Consider the following 20292-nt stretch of genomic DNA (forward strand, 5'->3'; position numbering starts at 1 on the left):
ACGTAGGACCTTACATCAGAATTTGACAATCCTGGCTATGCAAATGTGGAGGTAGGATATTAGTGAATGAAACAGCAGCCTAACAAAGCGATTAGATTATTCTGAAATAATATATAATATTAGGGTGAACAGAATGCAGGATATAGGCCTTTGATTCCAGGCTCTTAGATGGTCAGAGGGAAACCTGATTTGACTGCAGATGAAGCACAGGCACATAAGGCCATTCAATATCTAAAGCCACAATGAAAATAATCTCTCTCTCTCTTTGGGAGTTTATGAAGTTTTTGATAAAGTTGCTGGAGACTATTTTCTGCCTTTTCTGAACAAAATGTCTTTCCCAAGATTGGATTAAGTTATTTTTGTTCGATTGTGGCAATTCAACCAATCACCGGATATTTGCTCTCGCTAACAGTAGTTGACCTATTCTATAAATCCAATACTGTATTTCACATATTTTAAAGCAGGATTTTCATACAATAACCTACTGCTTATACATTTTGCTTTTCTCTTTGTTATTCCAGTATTCCATCCATTGCTCTTTAGCAGGCTGTTGTAGGGGTATTATCAATCTTAAAAAGTATTTCTGGTGTTTGTTTCTTGTGTGTTTAGCTAATATTTTTAGTTGTTTGCACATGACTACGTCCCAATAGCTACCATTGCTACCCTAGAGTATGTCAGTTTGTCCGCCATGCTACAGAGCTAATTCTCACACTGAACTGCAGGGGTAAGCAGAGAAAATAATGAAGCACAATGGACAGAGCTCTAGAACAAGAGTCTGTTTCCTGTCAATGCCCCCTTTCTCTTTTCCCTGTCTATCACTGCTGTGGCTGCTGCTTCCTTATCATATGACTGCTGAACATTTACCAGACAGACAGAGACATGACTGGGTGAGAACATCTTATCTAACATTCACTCGCTGTGTAGAAATACAAACGTTGTAAAAACATTGAATTCTCTGTGCGTGTATGCATGCAATTTGAAATGAAAATGACAGAACAATATATCAAAATGTTGAAATACATGTTTACATTACATGGTATATACATTATATATATATATATATATATATATCTCTCACTCAGCTCTAAGTCCAGTGTTAGAGTATTGTAGCTGAAATGAAGATAAGAAGTGTAGCCTACCATCAGAGAGAGAGAGGAGAGAGAGAAGGTTCCAGACTTGTTTCTACAGCATTGGCACTGTACATCAAACTCACTATGGAGTCACAGCTAAACTGAACTCCTGTAGACTTTATAAAATAATTCCTGTGTGAAAAAAAACTTTCCTTACATCACACTACAATCATGTGAACACTGATTACTACAAAGGCTCACCCTAAAAACACCCTCAGCTCAGACCCCTGAGAGTCCTGCAGGCCCCATCAGCACCATGAGGAGGACCCCTGCCTCAAGGCAGCCCATCGCTGGCTACAACTACCCCATTGTCCTGCACCCTTCAGCCGTAACGCCCAAGGCAGATCACTTGATCGCCTTGTGTTCTGCTGCTCCAATACACCCTGAGTAAAGGGAAGTCAAACCAACAACAAGCCAGGAAGCACATGCAAAAAAAGTTATTATAGTCTTACAGTAGCATCCTTAATAAAGGCAGTTTACAGTAGGCTACCCATTCCCAGCACTCTGGTAAGCTGAGTGGTGCAACCTGGACTCAGGGGTAGCATAGTACATTTAAATCCATGACACTCTAATTAGTATGATATGTTACGTTTCGTATGGTATGTATTCATTTGTGTATGTCCATCATCCATTTCGTATGATGTTACAAATTGCAATCTGTACAGTATGCACACAAAAAAAAATCAAAACATGTGTTACGAATTCCAATTTGTTGTGGCTAACGTTAGCTAGGTGGCTAATGTTAGCTAGGCTAGGGGTTAGGAGTTAGGTTCAAGGGTTAAGGTTAGGGTTAGCTAACATTCTAAGTAGTTGCAAAATAGCAAGTAGTTGCTAAAGTTGTCCGTGATTAGATTTGAACATGCAACCTTTGGGTTTCTAGACATTCACGATATACACCCATCCATCAACCCCAACCAATGACCCTACTTTCATTTTTCCCTTAAGTAACCTGTCTCATGGAACCATACCAAATGTAACATATCATACTAATTTGAGTGTCCCGGATTTACATTTACTATGCTACGTATAGTCTATGAGACCAGTCTGACTGGAGAGGCAGCCAGGGTTAGGCCTGGCTCCTTACAGTCACTACAGTGAGGTGTTGAATGTAGTTTTGATCTGTCCTGTGTGTGTTTGTGTAAGAGCGAGACGGACACTCACCGGTTAGTTGTCTCCCAGCCGATTGCTCTCCCAGGACTGACAGAGCACTCTTTGTTGGTTGGTTATGTTGAGTCCTCCCTCAACTGCACTAGCAAGGGAGGCTTATATTCCAGCCTTGGGACGTCACAGCACATTTGCCTAATACAATAAGTGTCTCGTCAAGGTTTATCAATTAAGGCCAAACTCCCAGTTTCTCATTTCCATGCTGTGGTGAGATACTAAACACACTGAAAACTGTAAAATCTATAAATCCCCCATGCAGAGCCTTACTCCTCATCAACTAATTCAAGATGTGTTTATGTTGTGTTCTAGAGCACCTTTCCCTCAATTCTGGACATATTGTTCTGTTCCTTACTAAACGTCTGATATCCCCTTATCATGGTCAGGTATAGTGCATCCACAACACATCAGGTATAAGTTGGAACAAAGCATAGGCCTACACAAAAATAAACAAAAATAGCTTGTTAGCAAAGAGCAATTTCTCAAACAAGAATTTTGGTAGAACTGACTGAGTGGGGAGGCGAAAACTGAAAATCTAGCTGTTATTGGCAGAGAGGTTTTGAACTCTCTATCTTATTGGTGTATTAACTAATTTACCACCTGGTGATGTCACCAGGCAGGCCAACACTCCATCCCACCAAAACAGGCAGTCTTTTCAAACAGATCTTACGTGAGAAGGGCATTATCATAATTTCCATAGTATTATTCCAACCTCATAGTGTGGAAATATATATAAAACACAGGGAAATCTCATTTTTATCTGCACTGTGCCTTTGAAGACCCAAATTTAGAAACATCTCAGAGCGTCATCTTCACTTGTAGGGATATTCAATAGGGCACAGACAGAGTAGGCTTTGATTGTGAGGTGATTTTTCAGAGCAGAGTTGCTAGTCTCCTAGGAAACAGCATGAGAGGTCTGGTTCAGCAGATTAATCTCAACACCATGAGCTATAGAACTCCTTAACCTATACAGACTGTTAAGATGAACGTCCTCTTCCTTACCCAATTGTGTTTACATACTCCTACCATGGCCTGCCGTATATGAATACACGCCAGAAGACTGTTTTAAAGAGGGAGAGCGTGAAAGAATGTGCATGTGTGTGTTTATGTGTGTGAGAGGGTCAGAGGGTGAGTTCCTCTCCTCTGTGTGGAGTATGACTGCAGTAAATGGCAACCCAAGGCCCCTGACTAACAAGGAGGGAGGCAAGAGAGATGAACAATAGCTGAGAAATGTCTCTGTTTTCCCCCGGTCTCCATAGTAACTTCCAAAACAGGATACTTACTCAGATAATAAAACAAAGGGGGAGGTATGGCAGCCAAGAATTCACCAGCAACATATGCTGCAGGAGCAGGGGAAGAAGGGCCAGCCGACAGCCAGCTAGCATTGAGTCTGAGGGCCAGAGCCACTGGCAACCGGTGCCTGTTTGTGTTTGAATAGTGTGATATTACACTCTAGGGAGTTTGCGTCATTGCAAAATTATGCCAACTCCTCATCAACACAATCCACCTCTCACCATTCTGAAATCTGTGAGCATAGCAGTCGGCCCAACTGCAAAGGGAGTCAAAGGGAGACTGCTAACCTGTTTGCTGACCAAGGATGACATTTGACGCTGTCTACCACCTTTAACGGCCTCCCATCAAAATCACCACAGAACATTATCATGGAGCTCAAATGAGTTACAGTTACCTCAAATCAAAATCAAATCAAATGTATTTATATAGCCCTTCGTACATCAGCTGATATCTCAAAGTGCTGTACAGAAACCCAGCCTAAAACCCCAAACAGCAAGCAATGCAGGTGTAGAAGCACGGTGGCTAGGAAAAACTCCCTAGAAAGGCCAAAACCTAGGAAGAAACCTAGAGAGGAACCAGGCTATGTGGGGTGGCCAGTCCTCTTCTGGCTGTGCCGGGTGGAGATTATAACAGAACATGGCCAAGATGTTCAAATGTTCATAAATGACCAGCATGGTCCAATAATAATAAGGCAGAACAGTTGAAACTGGAGCAGCAGCACAGCCAGGTGGACTGGGGACAGCAAGGAGTCATAATGTCAGGTAGTCCTGAGGCATGGTCCTAGGGCTCAGGTCCTCCTCGAGAGAGAGAAAGAAAGAGAGAAAGAGAGAATTGGAGAGAGCACACTTAGATTCACACAGGACACCGAATAGGACAGGAGAAGTACTCCAGATATAACAAACTGACCCTAGCCCCCCGACACATCAACTACTGCAGCATAAATACTGGAGGCTGAAGATCTGATCTCATTTATGTTTTAAGGGAGTGTAAAAAAAAAAACATAGCGCAAAATATTAAAGTCTGTTGTTTTCAGACAACTACACTGAACAAACATATGAACGCAACATGTAAAGTGTTGGTCTCATGTTTCATGAGCTGAAATAAAAGATCCCAGAAATTTTTCTGAAGCACAAAAAGCTTATTTCTCTCAAATTTTGTGCACAAATTTGTTTACATCCATGTTAGTGAACATTTCTCCTTTTCCAAGATAATCCATCCACCTGTCAGGTGTGGCATATCAAGAAGCTGATTAAACAGCATGATCAGGAGGCCTCCCGGGTAGCGCAGTGGTCTAAGGCTGTGCCACCAGAGACTCTGGGTTTGAGCCCAGGCTCTGTCGGAGCCGGCCGCGACCGGGAGGTCCATGGGGTGACGCACAATTGGCCTAGTGTCGTCCGGGTTAGGGAGGGTTTGGCCGGTAGGGATATCCTTGTCTCATCGCGCACTAGTGACTCCTGTGGGGGGCCGGGCGCAGTGCACGCTGACCAGGTCGCTAGGTGTACGGTGTTTCCTCCGACACATTGGTGCGGCTGGCTTCTGGGTTGGATGCGTACTGTGTTAAGAAGTAGTGCGGCTTGGTTGGGTTGTGTTTCGGAGGATGCATGACTCTTGACCTTCGTCTCTCCCGAGCCAGTACAGGAGTTGTAGTGATGAGACAAGACAGTAACTACTAACAATTGGATTCCACAAAATTGGGGAGAAAAAGGGGGTAAAAAAACCCAGCATGATCATCACACAGGTGTATTTTGAGCTGGAGACAGTAAAAGGCCACTAATAATGAGCAGTTTTGTCACACAACATAACGCCACAGATGTCTCATGCTTTGAGGGAGTGTGAAAATGGCATGCTGACTGCAGGAATGCCCACCAGAGCTTTGCCAGAGAATAAAAAATGCATTTCTCTAGCATAAGCCACCTCCAACCTTGTTTTAGAGAATTTGGCAGTGCGTCCATCTGGCTTCACAATCGCAGAACACGTGCAACCAAGCCAGACCAGGACCTCCACATCCGGCTTCTTCTCCTGCGAGATCATCTGAGACCAGCCACCAGGACAGTTGATGAAAATGTGGAGTATTTCTGTCTGTAATAAAAGCCTTTTTGTGGGGAAAAACGAATTCTGATTGGCTGGGCCTGGCTCCCTAGTGGGTGGGCCTATGCCATCCCATGCCCACCCGACTGCGCCTTAGCTCAGTCATGTGAAATCCATAGATTAGGGCCGGATTAATTCATGTCAATTGATTGATTTCATAATATGAGCTGTTGCATTTCACATTTATATTTTTGTTCAGTATATATAGAACCTAAAAAGCTTTGATACTTGTTAAGCTCACACTGTTATGGCATTTTTTGTCCTACTGACAGCCTCAGGAGAAGCATGTTGTGTTAAAGGCTTTCACATACAGTGGGGCAAAAAAGTATTTAGTCAGCCACAAATTGTGCAAGTTCTCCAACTTAAAAAGGTGAGAGAGGCCTGTAATTTTCATCATAGGTACACTTCAACTATGGCAGACAAAATGAGGGGAAAAAAAATCACATTGTAGGATTTTTAATGAATTTATTTGCAAATTATGGTGGAAAATAAGTATTTGGTCAATAACAAAAGTTTATCTCAATACGTTCTTATATACCCTTTGTTGGCAATGACAGAGGTCACACGTTTTCTGTAAGTCTTCACAAGGTTTTCACACACTGTTGCTGGTATTTTGGCCCATTCCTCCATGCAGATCTCCTCTAGAGCAGTGATGTTGTGGGGCTGTTGCTGGGCAACACAGACTTTCAACTCCCTCCAAAGATTTTCTATGGGGTTGAGATCTGGAGACTGGCTAGGCCACTCCAGGACCTTGAATTGCTTCTTACGAAGCCACTCCTTCGTTGCCCGGGCGGTGTGTTTGGGATCATTGTCATGCTGAAAGACCCAGCCACGTTTCATCTTCAATGCCCTTGCTAATGGAAGGAGGTTTTCACTCAAAATCTCATGATACATGGCCCCATTCATTCTTTCCTTTACACGGATCAGTTGTCCTGGTCCCTTTGCAGAAGAACAGCCCCAAAGCATGTTTCGACCCCCATGCTTCACAGTAGGTATGGTGTTGTTTGGATGCAACTCAGCATTCTTTGTCCTCCAAACATTGACGAGGTGAGTTTTTACCAAAAAGTTATATTTTGGTTTAATCTGACCATATGACATTCTCCCAATCTTCTTCTGGATCATCCAGATGCTCTCTAGCAAACTTCAGACGGGCCTGGACATGTACTGGCTTAAGCAGGGGCACTGCAGGATTTGAGTCCCTGGCGGCGTAGTGTGTTACTGATGGTAGGCTTTGTTACTTTGGTCCCAGCTCTCTGCAGGTCATTCACTAGGTCCCCCAGTGTGGTTCTGGGATTTTTGCTCACCGTTCTTGTGATCATTTTGACCCCACGGGGTGAGATCTTGCGTGGAGCCCCAGATCGAGGGAGATTATCAGTGGTCTTGTATGTCTTCCATTTCCTAATAATTGCTCCCACAGTTGATTTCTTCAAACCAAGCTGCTTACCTATTGCAGATTCAATCTTCCCAGCCTGGTGCAGGTCTACAATTTTGTTTCTGGTGTCCTTTGACAGCTCTTTGGTCTTGGCCATAATGGAGTTTGGAGTGTGACTGTTTGAGGTTGTGGACAGGTGTCTTTTATACTGATAACAAGTTCAAACAGGTGCCATTAATACAGGTAATGAGTGGAGGACAGAGGAGCCTCTTAAAGAAGAAGTTACAGGTCTGTGAGAAATCTTGCTTGTTTGTAGGTGACCAAATACTTTTTTTCCACCATAATTTGCAAATAAATTCATAAAAAATCCCACAATGTGATTTTCTGGATTTTTTCTTCTCATTTTGTCTGTCATAGTTGAAGTGTACCGATGATGAAAATTACAGGCCTCTCTCATCTTTTTAAGTGGGAGAACCTGCACAATTGGTGGCTGACTAAATACTTACCCCACTGTAACAGCGCAGCAATGCAAGAATGACTCCACTCCCCTCCTCCCCACACACATGCCATTTCATGAAGAACGGTCCATCATTAGTCACGCACACTACCATACAGGCCAGGAGCAACCAGAGCCGGCAGCAAAAGTGCTTCAAACTGGGACTGTCAAGCCAAGCGCTACATAATCTGGTTATTATAACGCCACTCTCCTGCCAAGGTATACAGATGGGGGCATTATGCAATTTCATTTCAGGATGTGGGCCACTACAGTCAATCGTGCAGTCTTGACCCAAGCACTTAGCAATATTTAGCAACGTCAACCCCTCCCCTCTATGAAATATTTCATTACTCACAGTGGGTCTGTAGCAATCAGAGGACAGGCTTTGTCACTGGGAGACAATTTATTATCACATCTCTCTTTGTGACTTCATGTTCAATGTCAGGAGAAATTAAATATATCCTAAGACAGGGATTGTGATACCACATGCCTCCTCTCCCTGCTGTTTGTCTGTGAATTAGCAAATCAAAGGCTATGTTGTGGATCTAATGTCTCAAACAGTAATAGTTTGGAGATATGACAACAACAAAAAAAATTAAGAAAAATGTAATACTGTGATAGCATGAAAAAACATTTAATTTCATAAACAGATACAGTACATTATCTTAACAAATGTTTTAAAAAAAGTGCAATATGCATTCAAACTACAGCAAAATTACAGTACAAAAAAATGACTGCATACTTCAATATAAAAAAAGATAAACTTTAACAAAAATCTGTGGAGCAACCTATCACTGTGATCTTTGCCAAATTGGTTTGACTTTAAGCCTATGAGAAGCTTCATAAACCATTAGTGATAGGAACACTCATCTATCGGTATGACACAATGCGGATGATTCCACTGTATCACTTCTGTTTCTCCCAAAAGTGCAATACATAAGATGTAACAGAGATCACAGACACACATAAATAAAAGACATTCTGATTCTCATTTTGTATCTTTTAACAGCTTCAATGGTGTCTCTATTTAGTGACAACACCCATGGATAGAACTTTGATCTTCTTCCACATTTAAAGGGCACAAACAAGTTTGGAGTCAAGATCCCATCTCGGCAACCCTGATGGACATGTGAACGTGATAAGGAAGAGAAGAGGAGATTCAGTTTTTTTCCTCTTCAAATCAAAGAATGTACCAGAAGGTAAAAAAAAGGAACACCAGGTTTCAGATTCCTGTTTCACATCTAAGTCTATTACTAGAAATAACAACAATGAAAGAACTGAGACTAAATGCAGGGCCATTGTTCTACTAAAGCAAAAGGGAAGTCTAGCCAAGGAGTGTCCCATCATGCATCTACCCTACCCTTCCATCCAAACCCTCTGCAATACTGGCAGCTCCACACACACACACAGCTCTATACCTCTGGTCTCCCGGCTAAGGCACTTGTGTGTCCATAAATCAAACCTAAATGGATGTGGACTAATGGCTCACACACTCATATACCACTAAGGACCGCCATGTGCAGCATCAGACGCCAAACTGAACACACCCCACAACAGAGGTTGGCATACATTTTTAAAAGGGACCAGATTACCACTCACATTTTAAACAGTGTGCATATTACATTATTGCACACACATTCACACACACCATAGGACAGCCCTGCTGTCCAGAGATGTTGGCCTTGCACCTGGGAAGCAAATCCATCGTTCTGCCTTCTGAGATCTACTGTACAGCGGAGAAGGAGAAACGGCAACTAAACCCTCATCTTGTAATGAAAGCAGCAAGGGTGTAAACTGGGGAGAAACATTGCAGAGCCATCTCTACAGTACAGAGGTACTGTATATGTGCACATCAGTGTTTCTGTGTGCCACACTAAATACACACATTTACACAGTATCTTTTCCTTGATAATGCATCATAAATGTAATCATGGTAGCAGGGTTCGCCCCAGGATTTTGGGCATTTTTTAACACCTTTAACTGCCATTTACTGCAATCTAGACCCCCCAAAAATCGTATATGATAACAAATAAAGTACTATGTTTATTTTTAATTGACTTAAAAACTAAATATTACATAGTGGCACAGCTAGTCCACAAGGTGGCACAGCACCTCTATTACATTCTTTGGGGAGAACCCTGGGTAGACAGAGGCAATGTGCCAGCTAATTGGACACTTTCAATTCAAGATTTCAGCGGTAAGTGGCTGTATGGGTTGTGCCCAATAGAACCATAAAAAAAAGAAACAGGCATCTCTGACACAGCATTTCAATAAAATAGCATATGTACATACATACACAAACAGTACACACAGTACAACTGATTAAAACTGGAAGGACACTGCTTGCAGTAACAGTGTGTGTGTCCGCACAGGAACTGGAGTCATTGGGAAGAACTAAGTCTGTGCTCTCCATGTTACCAGACACATACATACAGTACTATACAGCAGTATCTTCTGCAACATCATCAACTACTGTACATACATATTAACATACAGTACATACTTAATGTGCTCTCATACGTGTGGGAGAAATGCATGTGCAATATGAACCTATTCATGTGTTTTAAAGTTTATTTTCACTTCTCATAAATAGTTCACAGTAACCATGTAGCCACTCTCATGCACAAACACAAATACTGAACTTAAAAAATATTTTCAAAACAAAATATTTGACTGCAACATTTTTGTAAAAAAACATATGGCAAAGTAGCAAGATGTTGCATAAAGAACCTCTATTCTTTTCACTTATGGATGAAGACAAGCTGAGTGGAATGAATTGGGTGACATAGAATGTGAAATAGTCAGCGGGACACTTTCAGGACAGCAGTAGTGATACAGAAAGAGGGAGAGAAAGAAGAATGATGGAAGTGAAATGACACATGGCTCGTGACTTCATGCATGAGGAATGGTGTGACCCTCAGAGGAAAGATCAGAGAAAAACGTTCTCTGGAACCTGAAGAAGACTTTGTACAACTCCCAATGCAACTGCTCACAAATTCAATTATGCAGCACAACTCAGTTCTCAGATGCAATAAAGGATCATGGATCAAAAATAAGTTACGGAGGTGGGGAATCCTGTGAGTTCCCTGCTCAAATTATAAACCTGACCGAGAGCAGTTTAACATATAGCTGCAAGCAGCCATGCCGGGGTTCAAGCTATGGCCCCAGAGCAAATTAAACAAGTCACCCTAGGGCGAGCCACTTCTGTACTCCTTCCCACGCTTTCCAAATATCAGAACTCAAAATCCAACAGATCATGCAACATGCTTTTGATGTATTTTGGACCTTTTCAAATGTTGACTACTTTAAACATCTTCTCCAGAACCGCTGGACCGATCAGCACCAAATTTGGTATTTAGCATCTATAGACACGTCTTCAAATAAGAATATCTAGCTCAAACAATATGGCCGCTAAGCCAATGAGCTCGCATGTATTATTTCTCATGTCCAACAGCGCACCCCATGCGGCCAAATAGAACCATACTCTACAGGTTAGCTAGACTCACCTCCCTGAGCATGTGTGCCAAATTTCACGACTAAGTCAAACAGATCAAGAGATATAAATATTTGCCCATTATAGCCACTGTGTGGTCGATCTGCTTGCATACGTTAAGTCCAGACAGGGTTTTGAACATGTATAGCAAGTTGTTACAATACGAATAACCGTGTCAGATTTTTATGCATTTATGTGCCAGGTCACGCCCACTTGAATGTTTATTGGTCCGTGTTCTTTCAGATGCTAGCCAGGAAAATATTGCGTTGAGAGACCTTGGTCCATAGATGCTCTAAATCAAGTTTCAACCTGATCGGACCAGTGGTTCCGGAGGAGATTTAATTTAAGTATTTTTCAAAAAATTCAAAATGGCAGAAAATCCATCATAGCGGACCTTATGGGATCTTGAGGAAAATGTGTTCCATGTGAGGAGAGAAACCTGTGTACTGAATTTCAGGACTCTTGGTCACATGGGATAAGGGGCATGACCTTTCAAAATGTGAAATTTTAAGCGCCTGATATAGCTCCACCATGAGGACCTGGCGTGGCATTGCATGAGACGGTGTGGACTATGGGCCTTTCCCATCATGCCAAGTTGTACCCTCCTCAGCCTTACCATCACACAGGAATTTGCATGTTCATTTTCCTTGCAGAAAGAACCGGTATAACAATGAACGCCAACAAATACAACAGGGTTTCTCTCAGCTTCGATACTTGAACCCCTAATAAGATTAGCGTTCAGTGTAGGGAGTCTCAGAAAGGACCTGTACAACTACACGGGTAAATCCAGGCCTAGACATAGGCTAATCCATGTTGGGAAGAGAGAGTAGAAAGGAGCTGCAAGATGTTGTAAAGGGAATGGCTTTTCTCCAGCCCCTTCGGCTGTGTCATCATATCATTCTCAATGTACTCTACTGTTGTTGAATCTCGGGTGAGAGTCCAGGTACAGTATGGGGGGCTCAGGAGACAACCCTATTAAGACTATAAACCAGACAACTACGGACTACCCTGCATACAACATACAGCGCATAGAGATCCTATATAGATACAACATACAGCCCATAGAGATCCTACATAGATACAACATACAGCCTGTAGAGATCCTATATAGATACAACATACTGCCCATAGAGAACCTATATAGATACAACATACAGCCCGTAGAGATGTAGGATCTCTATGACAAAGCATGTGAACTTCTCACCTGACAAGAGCGGGATCTGTAGAACTACTTGAACAAAATGAAAAGCACCACATCACCGTGGTGTCACAGAGGTTGAATGGTCCCATAAGATTCTTGGAATGATATCTGGATGTTTTGACACAGGGACATGTTGGAAGCTTGGAGGACATTATACCATGAAAGCGTCAGAAATGGAGGGGACTATGATGAAGGAATTACTTTTCTTACAGAAGTGGAATCACACTGCAGTACTTGCAGGAGGGGGCTATGGTCTTTTTGTTTTTGTATTCTATGTTTTGGGATCTGAATTGTTTGAAAATGATTTCTGATATATATTTGGCTCATCCAAAACGAATCAACGTTTTTATGCAAATACCAAAATACAATGCAGGCTCAGAAGCAGAGGAGCTAGACTCTATGCTTGTATGATTTTTTAAATACATTTCTAATGTCACATCGTTGGTAACAGCCTCCAACCTGTAAAGGATTGTCATTAACACTGAGGTGACAAGAGGAAGAAAATGTTTTAGCATACCCGATATGATGATGTCACATACATTTGACCTATCACGACATCTCTCCAAAATACATGATGCACACCGAATTAATGGTGCTGTTTGTGTTATGACAAGTTTACAGTCTATGTGCGTCTCATACTGCTTACTGAACCCAAGACAGCAGTGACAAATACAACACAGACAACTACACCCACTTCTCCCCTTTGTTTTCAGCACATGGTGAAACTTCGGGAGCACTATGCCCAATGATAGAGCAAAATGAATATCATCTGATGATCAACTCTGGCTAAGGCAGCACTTCATCAAAATACACCACAATTAACATTAACCAATGGCAAAGTAAACAACAAATTGTGATGATAAAGTCTGTGATAAAAACAAAATGTATCTGCTTGTGAAAGGCAGGGTATATGATGGTGATGATAATGATTATGATGATGATAATATGATAATGATTATGATGATGATAAAGCTGTAACTCTGATCTCTGGACAGCTAGAAATGCAGGGGATCAGACATGAAAACCACTTTAAGTCCTGATGGAGACCAGGTCTTCTGTATGAGGTTCATCTTTGCACACACATTCATTGCGCTCCATGCAAGAACAGCCTTTAACCAAGATACCGAGCAGCCTTTAACCAAGATACCGAGCAGGCTTTAACCATAATACCATCTGGATTATGGTATAATATTTGGATTCTGTTCATTTTTCCTTAAATATGATGTGGATTTATATTAATATATATTTATATTATTCAAATGTTTATTTATACATGTATAATTCTATATACACATTTGTTTTTTTAAGACTGTCCCTCTCCCCTCTCCAAAATCTGTGTGACCCTCCCCAGCTCAGAGTGGGGGATGGAGGGATGGGTGGAGGAGTGTCCCTCCATCCTTCCTGTCAGCTCCTGGGACCCCCGGACAGTGCTCTCTCTGGGGTGGTCTGGTCCCTGTGTGCTCTGGGCTGGGCGGAGGAAGAGGTGGAGGGGCACTCCCATTCTAGGCCTGGCTCTGGGGAAAGAGAGAGGAGCAGGAGGGTGCCTGCATCCGAGGAGCAGACGGAGCACAGGTCTTCAGCCGAGAAGTTGAGACTGCCCAGTTTGGCCAGTGAGTTGGAGCGTTTGAGGCTTGAGGGCACGGTGAGGCCGGCCAGCCTCATGCGGGTCTCGATCTCCTGAGCCCTCTGGCGCACCAGGCCAGGTTTGCCCCTGACGCTGCGGATGCTGTCACTGCTGGAGCTACGTGTCAGTGTGGAGCCATGGGGGGAAGAGTTGGGCGTCAGCCCCCCAGACCCCACTGCACCCAGCAGGGCCTCGTTAGTCAGAGGAACCTCCAGCAGCTCTAGGGGCACTGGGCATGGTGTGGAGGACTTGGGGAAGTCTTCTGGGAAGGCTGAGAACTCTACCTCCACAGGACTAGGACCCTCTCTGGCTCCTGAGTGGGGGCTGTCTAGAGGCTCTAAGGGATGAAGCCCCTCCTGGGACAGACCTGACAGCCTCTCCAGCCTTTCTGCCCTTCGGCGGACCAGCCCTGACCTCTGTAGCTGCACAAGAGTCTCCTGCTGCTGGGCCACGTAGCAGGCCACCGCCGGCCTCTTCTCCTCCAGGCTCAGTCCCAGCAGCTCTGGGACTGGGAGAGGTTCAGAGACCCCTAAAAGCTTCCCTTCCTCACCCTTGGCCTCACCAGCCATGTCCTCAGATGTCAGAGAGCAGGGGGAGTCCTGGGCATCAGGCAGAGGTGTAGAGGGCAGAGCAGCACAGTTGGCACAGTCACACAGAGGGCCACAGGGGTGCAGCAGGCTGGGGGAACAGGGTGTGTCGGGGGAGGTAAATGGGAGAGGGAGAGTGGCACTTGGGACCTCCACAGAGACACTGGGGAGGTGTGTTGGGTTAAGGCAGAGATCAGCATCCTGGGTCAGTGAATCCATGTTATGGCTGGGCTTGTTGTCTGATCGCGAGAGGGCTGAAGGCTTGACTGGGTGAGCGGTTTTGGAAGGAGCAGTGTCCTAAACAGAGGGGAAACAAGAAGTCAGAAACAAAGAATAATCATTACTCTTTACTAATGTAGTTATCTATTTATTATGAGCTATTATATATACATATGAATTGGTTGTATATTACAGAGACAGAAGACACCATAATGAAAACCGCTCCCACTTACATTGAGGCTGGACAGGGTATTAAAGTGGTTGTTATTGTTGGAGTTCTGGTTCAGGGTTACGAGGTCCAGCCCATTGCCCTCCTTCTCTCCCTCCTCTTCCTGAACCATCTCCACCTCTCCATCACCATCACCTCCTCCTGCACTCCCCACTCTTCCTCCTGGCTGTGCTAACGCCTCCATCTCTGCTTCATCTTTCTGAACCTCCTCCTCATCCTCCTCCTCTACGGTGCTGAACTCCAGACGCAGGCGCAGCTCTTCCAGGGGCTCTGGTCCTCGGCAAGAGGTCTGGGCCGCCGTCCCCACCCCAGCCAGCCCAAAGTGTGGCAGCGGCAGGCCCTCCCGCCCCTCAAAGGCCTCGTCATCCAGCAGGGCGTCGCGCTCCACGTCCTCAATCTCTATGAAGACCCGCTCCATGTCCAGGAGGGGCGGAGCGCGCACCGGCGTGGAGGGGTCACTGTCCAGGGCCGAGTCAGACAGCCTGCGGAAGTAGTAGTTGTTGTAGGCGGGGTCCACCTCCAGACTGATCATCCTGCAGGGGGAAAGGGGACATGCCGCCCCCTTCTCCGCAAGAGCCTCCTCATAGCAGGGGGACATCCCCGGCTCAGGGGTCCGGTTCGCTGGGTACTCCCCCCCACAGCACTGGGCCTGCAGTCCCTCATGGAGGTCACAGTCTGGGTCGGGGCGGTCAGGACGCCACAGCTTGTTGTGACGCTGCTTACTGGAAGTGGACAAAAGAGGTGGGGTGGGGGGGGGTGGGCAAGGAGGAGCATGGGAGATATGCTCAAATAATACACATAGAACATACAGAAAAATCTATAACCTAGGGCACTATTTCAGTGCTTTGATCCCTTGTTGGGCTACCCTAGTTGATCTGGGCTATGGTAATTACAGGGGGTGTAGTCGAGTGTGACTGTACCTGGCATCCAGGATGCCCTCGTACTCAGCCAGCTGTCTCATGAAGCCTGTGTTGGGGCGTGTGATGCTTCTCTTCTGCTTGACAAAGTTCAAGGCCTTCTCCAGTGACCATCCATACTCCTTCATGGCGTAAGCAATAACGGTGGAGGCCGAGCGGCTGACACCCATCTTACAGTGGACCAGACACTTGGAGTGGTTCTTCCTGGTAGGGTTAACACACCGTGAATGTATAGTTAGGAGAATCAGACTAGAATCCTAAGCCAGTTCAGTCACTCAGATGACTGTTCTCTGTCTGTGGCAAAGATAATGACAGTCTTTGTGTTGCTAGTGGTAACCATCTTCAGCTTCCTTCTCTAGGACAACTTTGGTCACAGACTTGGTCCTACACTGCCTCAAATTACCCTAATTACACCCCAGTCAAGTCACTCACAGTTCTCTGTGAGCTACTATTACTGTACCTCAAATGAAACAGCAGGAAGATACATGAACCAACGTGGTTCTGACCAAGAGAGAATAAATGAATGTATGAATAAAAAAAGGATTATGTGTGTTATGGTAAAGAATAGCTTGCTTTATCAGCTCTATCCCTCGCAATATCTCTGTCCTTTCCATCCCTCTTACCTGTTGAGGCAAACATGACTTACTTTGCTTTAACTATGAAGTTGTATGTCTCGTTCCAGTGAGCAAGCAGGTCTGTCGTCTCCTCATCATAGACCCGTATGTTGTGGTAGGAGAATGTTCCTGGGAAGAAGTTATCTATCTCCCTGGTGACGTTGAGGATATAGCCCACCCTGGTGAAGAGACAGACACAACCCCATAATACTCCCACAATATTCTGACTCACGCCAATGACTAATCTATGTTCTAATCGATGAGGCAACCTTCGTGACAACTAATCGTGTTCATGACAACTTTAATGCCTCTGAAAAAGTCCATTGACAGTGTTGGAGACATGACAGCCAATAATGGATTCACTCTATGGAATAGAAATGTTTGGAAGCGAGGAAAAGGCTGTACTTACCCAGTGTCCTGAAGCTCTTCCAGATTGGAGGCATTCCATTCAGATCCCTGCAAACAAACGTGGAAAAATGTCAGACTTAACTGCACATAAATACACAGTCAATTCCTCCACATGCTGAACAGTTATGGCTGTCCAAGTGTGGCTCTTCCAGAGTACTACTTTTTCTAGCAGTATCAGCCAAATATCATGGCTTCAGCAGGCCAGATCTCATTGAGACAATAGATAATCTGACCTCAAACAATGAGAAAGCTCTAAAATGCACTTTATTCATCAGATTAAGCAGAGTTTGAGTAGCCTGAGTGCCAGTCTGTTTGTGCTAGCATGCCAAATTCTTCTCACAATGACAGCAATGGAGTGCGGAAGAGCAGAGACAGATCTGGGACCAAGCTAGAGATTGAGCGGTACCAAGCAGTTCTGGATAAGGAGTTGTTGCCAGGTGACTAACCAGATAGAGGTGGTCAAATATGAGTGTTGCCTTGTCCATCTGGCCCAGGATCAGCAGCATCTCGTTGTCGATGAACTCCTTGTACTGCATCAGGTTACAGCTCATATGCTGCTCCAGCTCCGTCCGGATCTGAGGGGACAGCAAACTCATCAACTCCCAACCATTTGATATTCTACCATTTGTACTTGTAATATTCCTGACGACAGTTTCAAATACATCAAATAATGTCTGGTCGAAATTGACTGAAGACTACACTTCAAGTCAGTAAGGCTGTAATGCAAAGATGCTTGTTTTCAATACTGTGTCCCAAATGGCACCCTATTCCATATTTTGTTCACTTCTTTTGACCAGAGCCCTATTGGCCTGGTCAAAAGCAGTGCACTATAAAGGGAGGGCACGCAGCTAATGTGTGCATTTAGTTCATCCCTCCCCACTGCTTACCTGTTTAGAGGTGACGTTCTCCAGGTCCTGGAACATCATGATGCTACGGAGTTTGGCTTTGATAAGGCACTCTGTCCGCTCCCTTTCTGTGGGCCTGCATCAGCAAAGACAGACACACAGGCTTCATCAGCACACTACTCTACTCTCAGTCAATGGGTCAGTCAGGACCAGCAGACCATCACACGTTTCCTCTACTGTCCATCTCGTTCTACATGTTTGACTTTGTGTGAAACTATTCACGTTATTTCATATCCATTTGCAATTTCTGTAGACTCACTTGTCGACAAACATGGTGGGAGAGTCAGGCCGCAAGGTCTCCAGGTCTCTCATGGCGTTCCACTCGTTGATGCAGCTCTGCTCTGAGGCGATGCAGCTCTCATAGTAACCCATCCAGGTGAGGGCCATGCCCCCGGGGAAGTAGTTGTACCTGCGGGACACCTCACACACCTTGTGAAGGATCTGCAGAGCCGACCTGGGACAGGGGTTAGAAAGAGACTCTGTTCAAAGTAGGTCAATTTATCTTCAATCAACCATCTTTGTTAATCTGGGAGAAATTTGGTGCAGTATAATCATTTTCTACCAATAGGCTTTTAATGGGTAATGAGCTGATTCACATGAACAAATGGCATTCATTTTAGGCTGGGTATCTGTAAAGCACTGTGTGACAATTACTGATGTAAAAAGGGAAATATAAAATACATTTGATTGATTGATTGATGCATGCACCTGCATCTCTACACCAGTATTTGGCGGAGTATTTTTGAAATGCCTCAACTGTGTGGTCTGATATGAATTCAGCAGCCAATGTATTGATGTGGGATTGCTTCATTAACAACAACGTATTAAGCAGTCATTCCTACAGCTGTGTCTACTCACCACATGGCCTGTACAGACACAGGTTTGAAGACATGATTCCGGCTCACTGTGTTCACACTGAAACCCCTGAGGGAGACACAAGACAGGCAATGACTCTCCCTGATCACACACTGATTCATACCTAGTAACCACTAAAACATAACTCTCTATCAAAACACATGTGGAGGTCAAAGTCATTTTAGCACATTAGTCTGTGGTGAGCTCAGTGTCTTTTTCTGTACCGGTATTCCAGTTATAGGTATTCCAGTTATTCCAGTTACTGGTATTCCAGTTATTACAGAGTTACGCAAACAGAGCTGTTTCTCTCCAGAGTGTACAGCAGGGGGCTGTAGTCTGACAGTGGGGTCACAGATACAGAACAATTGTATGTCTATGGGGGACTCGCTCACCCGTCTCCATCCAGATGGATCTTGGTGTCACTCCACAGAGGCAGCACCATGCCAACGGAGCAGCTTTTACTGGGAACAACACAAAAAGACACGTTCCCAGCAGATCAACACACCTGGTTTGACTTCAAATGGAGATGCTGCTACAACAACAACAAGGGTCTAACAGCTGGCATCAAGGACGACCATAGCAAGTGAGGAAAGAGACACCCACACACACGTACACACACACACGTACACACACACACGTACACACACACGCTGGCCCAGGCCCAGACCCATACACACCAGTCCTTGTCGCTGAAGTCTATGCCCAGCAGGATGTTCTCCTCCGTGTCCTGTCGTCCGCTGGTGTACACCACCACCATGTAACGCACTCTGTCTGACCAGGCACTCTCCAACCGCACCGCCTGTAGCAGGGGACGTGACAGTTTCATCAACTCTTTCACAAACAACGAGGCTACATTGCCTACCTGTCCACGCACCTCTCCCAACATGTGAATCTGATATAAAGGTCATACAAACTGACTGAACATAGAGGGTACACACGGGCTGCTGCATCATGTAATTCCACACGCACAAGACATGGGCATAACACACACACACACACACACACACACACACACACACACACACACACACACACACACACACACACACACACACACACACACACACACACACACACACACACACACACACACACACACACACACACACACACACACACACACACACACACACACAAATCTTATAAAGCAATCTCTTACAGTCAAAAACAGTTTGTTAATACATGGGAGGCATCATTCCAATGGAGTGTGAGAACATAGTGGTAGATAAACTAATAAACTCTCCATTTCACAGACACCATGGAAACACTTGGTAATGCTCTTCTGTGTGAGTTCAAACATGTTCTCATTATCTAATAATTACAGTGAGCAAACAAGTCTTTAGTACACAGAGGTGAAATAAAAAAAATGAAAGTATTTAGTACACAATAAAAAGCATTCAGGCAGGTTGACTATGTCATGATGCCAGGTGGTTAGTCACTGGCCAGGGTTGTGGGGAAGTGTGTGTGTTGTCTCTTACCAGTTTGAGTCGGTCCTCCGAGCGAAGAATGTTGATCATCACCTGCAGGTGCTGAGGTAAGTCTCCTGTTGAAAGAGAAGAACAGGAAAAAAAGTTAAAAATAATAAATAAAGACCTGGTTGGTTAGTGTCATCAGATAACATGGTTTATTGTGATTATAAATACATCTTAGTCATATAAAATAAATCTTTGACATTAGGAAACTGAACATCACTCATCATG

The 20292-nt window shown here is 44.3% G+C and overlaps 2 protein-coding genes across 3 annotated transcripts in view; both read right to left on the reverse strand.

Moving 5' to 3' along the window:
- LOC110525740 (coronin-1C-A) overlaps positions 1-2798 on the reverse strand; it is a 73958-nt gene extending 71160 nt beyond the window's left edge. Inside the window, exon 1 of the mRNA XM_021606140.2 lies at positions 2292-2798. The gene's annotated coding sequence lies outside the window, so the exon portion shown is untranslated. The remainder of the gene's footprint in view (positions 1-2291) is intronic.
- Positions 2799-8150: 5352 nt separating this feature from the next.
- Positions 8151-20292, reverse strand: part of ssh1a (slingshot protein phosphatase 1a) — a 62617-nt gene continuing 50475 nt past the window's right edge. Inside the window, exons 4-15 of one of the 2 annotated variants that reach the window (XM_036979882.1) lie at positions 20071-20135; positions 19270-19391; positions 18985-19047; positions 18596-18661; positions 17997-18191; positions 17720-17813; positions 17279-17407; positions 16834-16880; positions 16457-16603; positions 15814-16014; positions 14898-15615; positions 8151-14742 (exon numbers count right to left, since the gene is read on the reverse strand). In XM_036979882.1, the coding sequence (XP_036835777.1) occupies positions 13639-14742; positions 14898-15615; positions 15814-16014; positions 16457-16603; positions 16834-16880; positions 17279-17407; positions 17720-17813; positions 17997-18191; positions 18596-18661; positions 18985-19047; positions 19270-19391; positions 20071-20135 (2951 nt within the window). In that variant the 3' untranslated portion in view covers positions 8151-13638. Of the gene's footprint in view, positions 14743-14897; positions 15616-15813; positions 16015-16456; positions 16604-16833; positions 16881-17278; positions 17408-17719; positions 17814-17996; positions 18192-18595; positions 18662-18984; positions 19054-19269; positions 19392-20070; positions 20136-20292 lie in introns of both variants that reach the window. The other variant, XM_036979881.1, reaches the window with a different exon arrangement.

Source organism: Oncorhynchus mykiss, chromosome 6 (assembly GCF_013265735.2).
Source record: "Oncorhynchus mykiss isolate Arlee chromosome 6, USDA_OmykA_1.1, whole genome shotgun sequence".
NCBI lineage: Eukaryota > Metazoa > Chordata > Actinopteri > Salmoniformes > Salmonidae > Oncorhynchus > Oncorhynchus mykiss.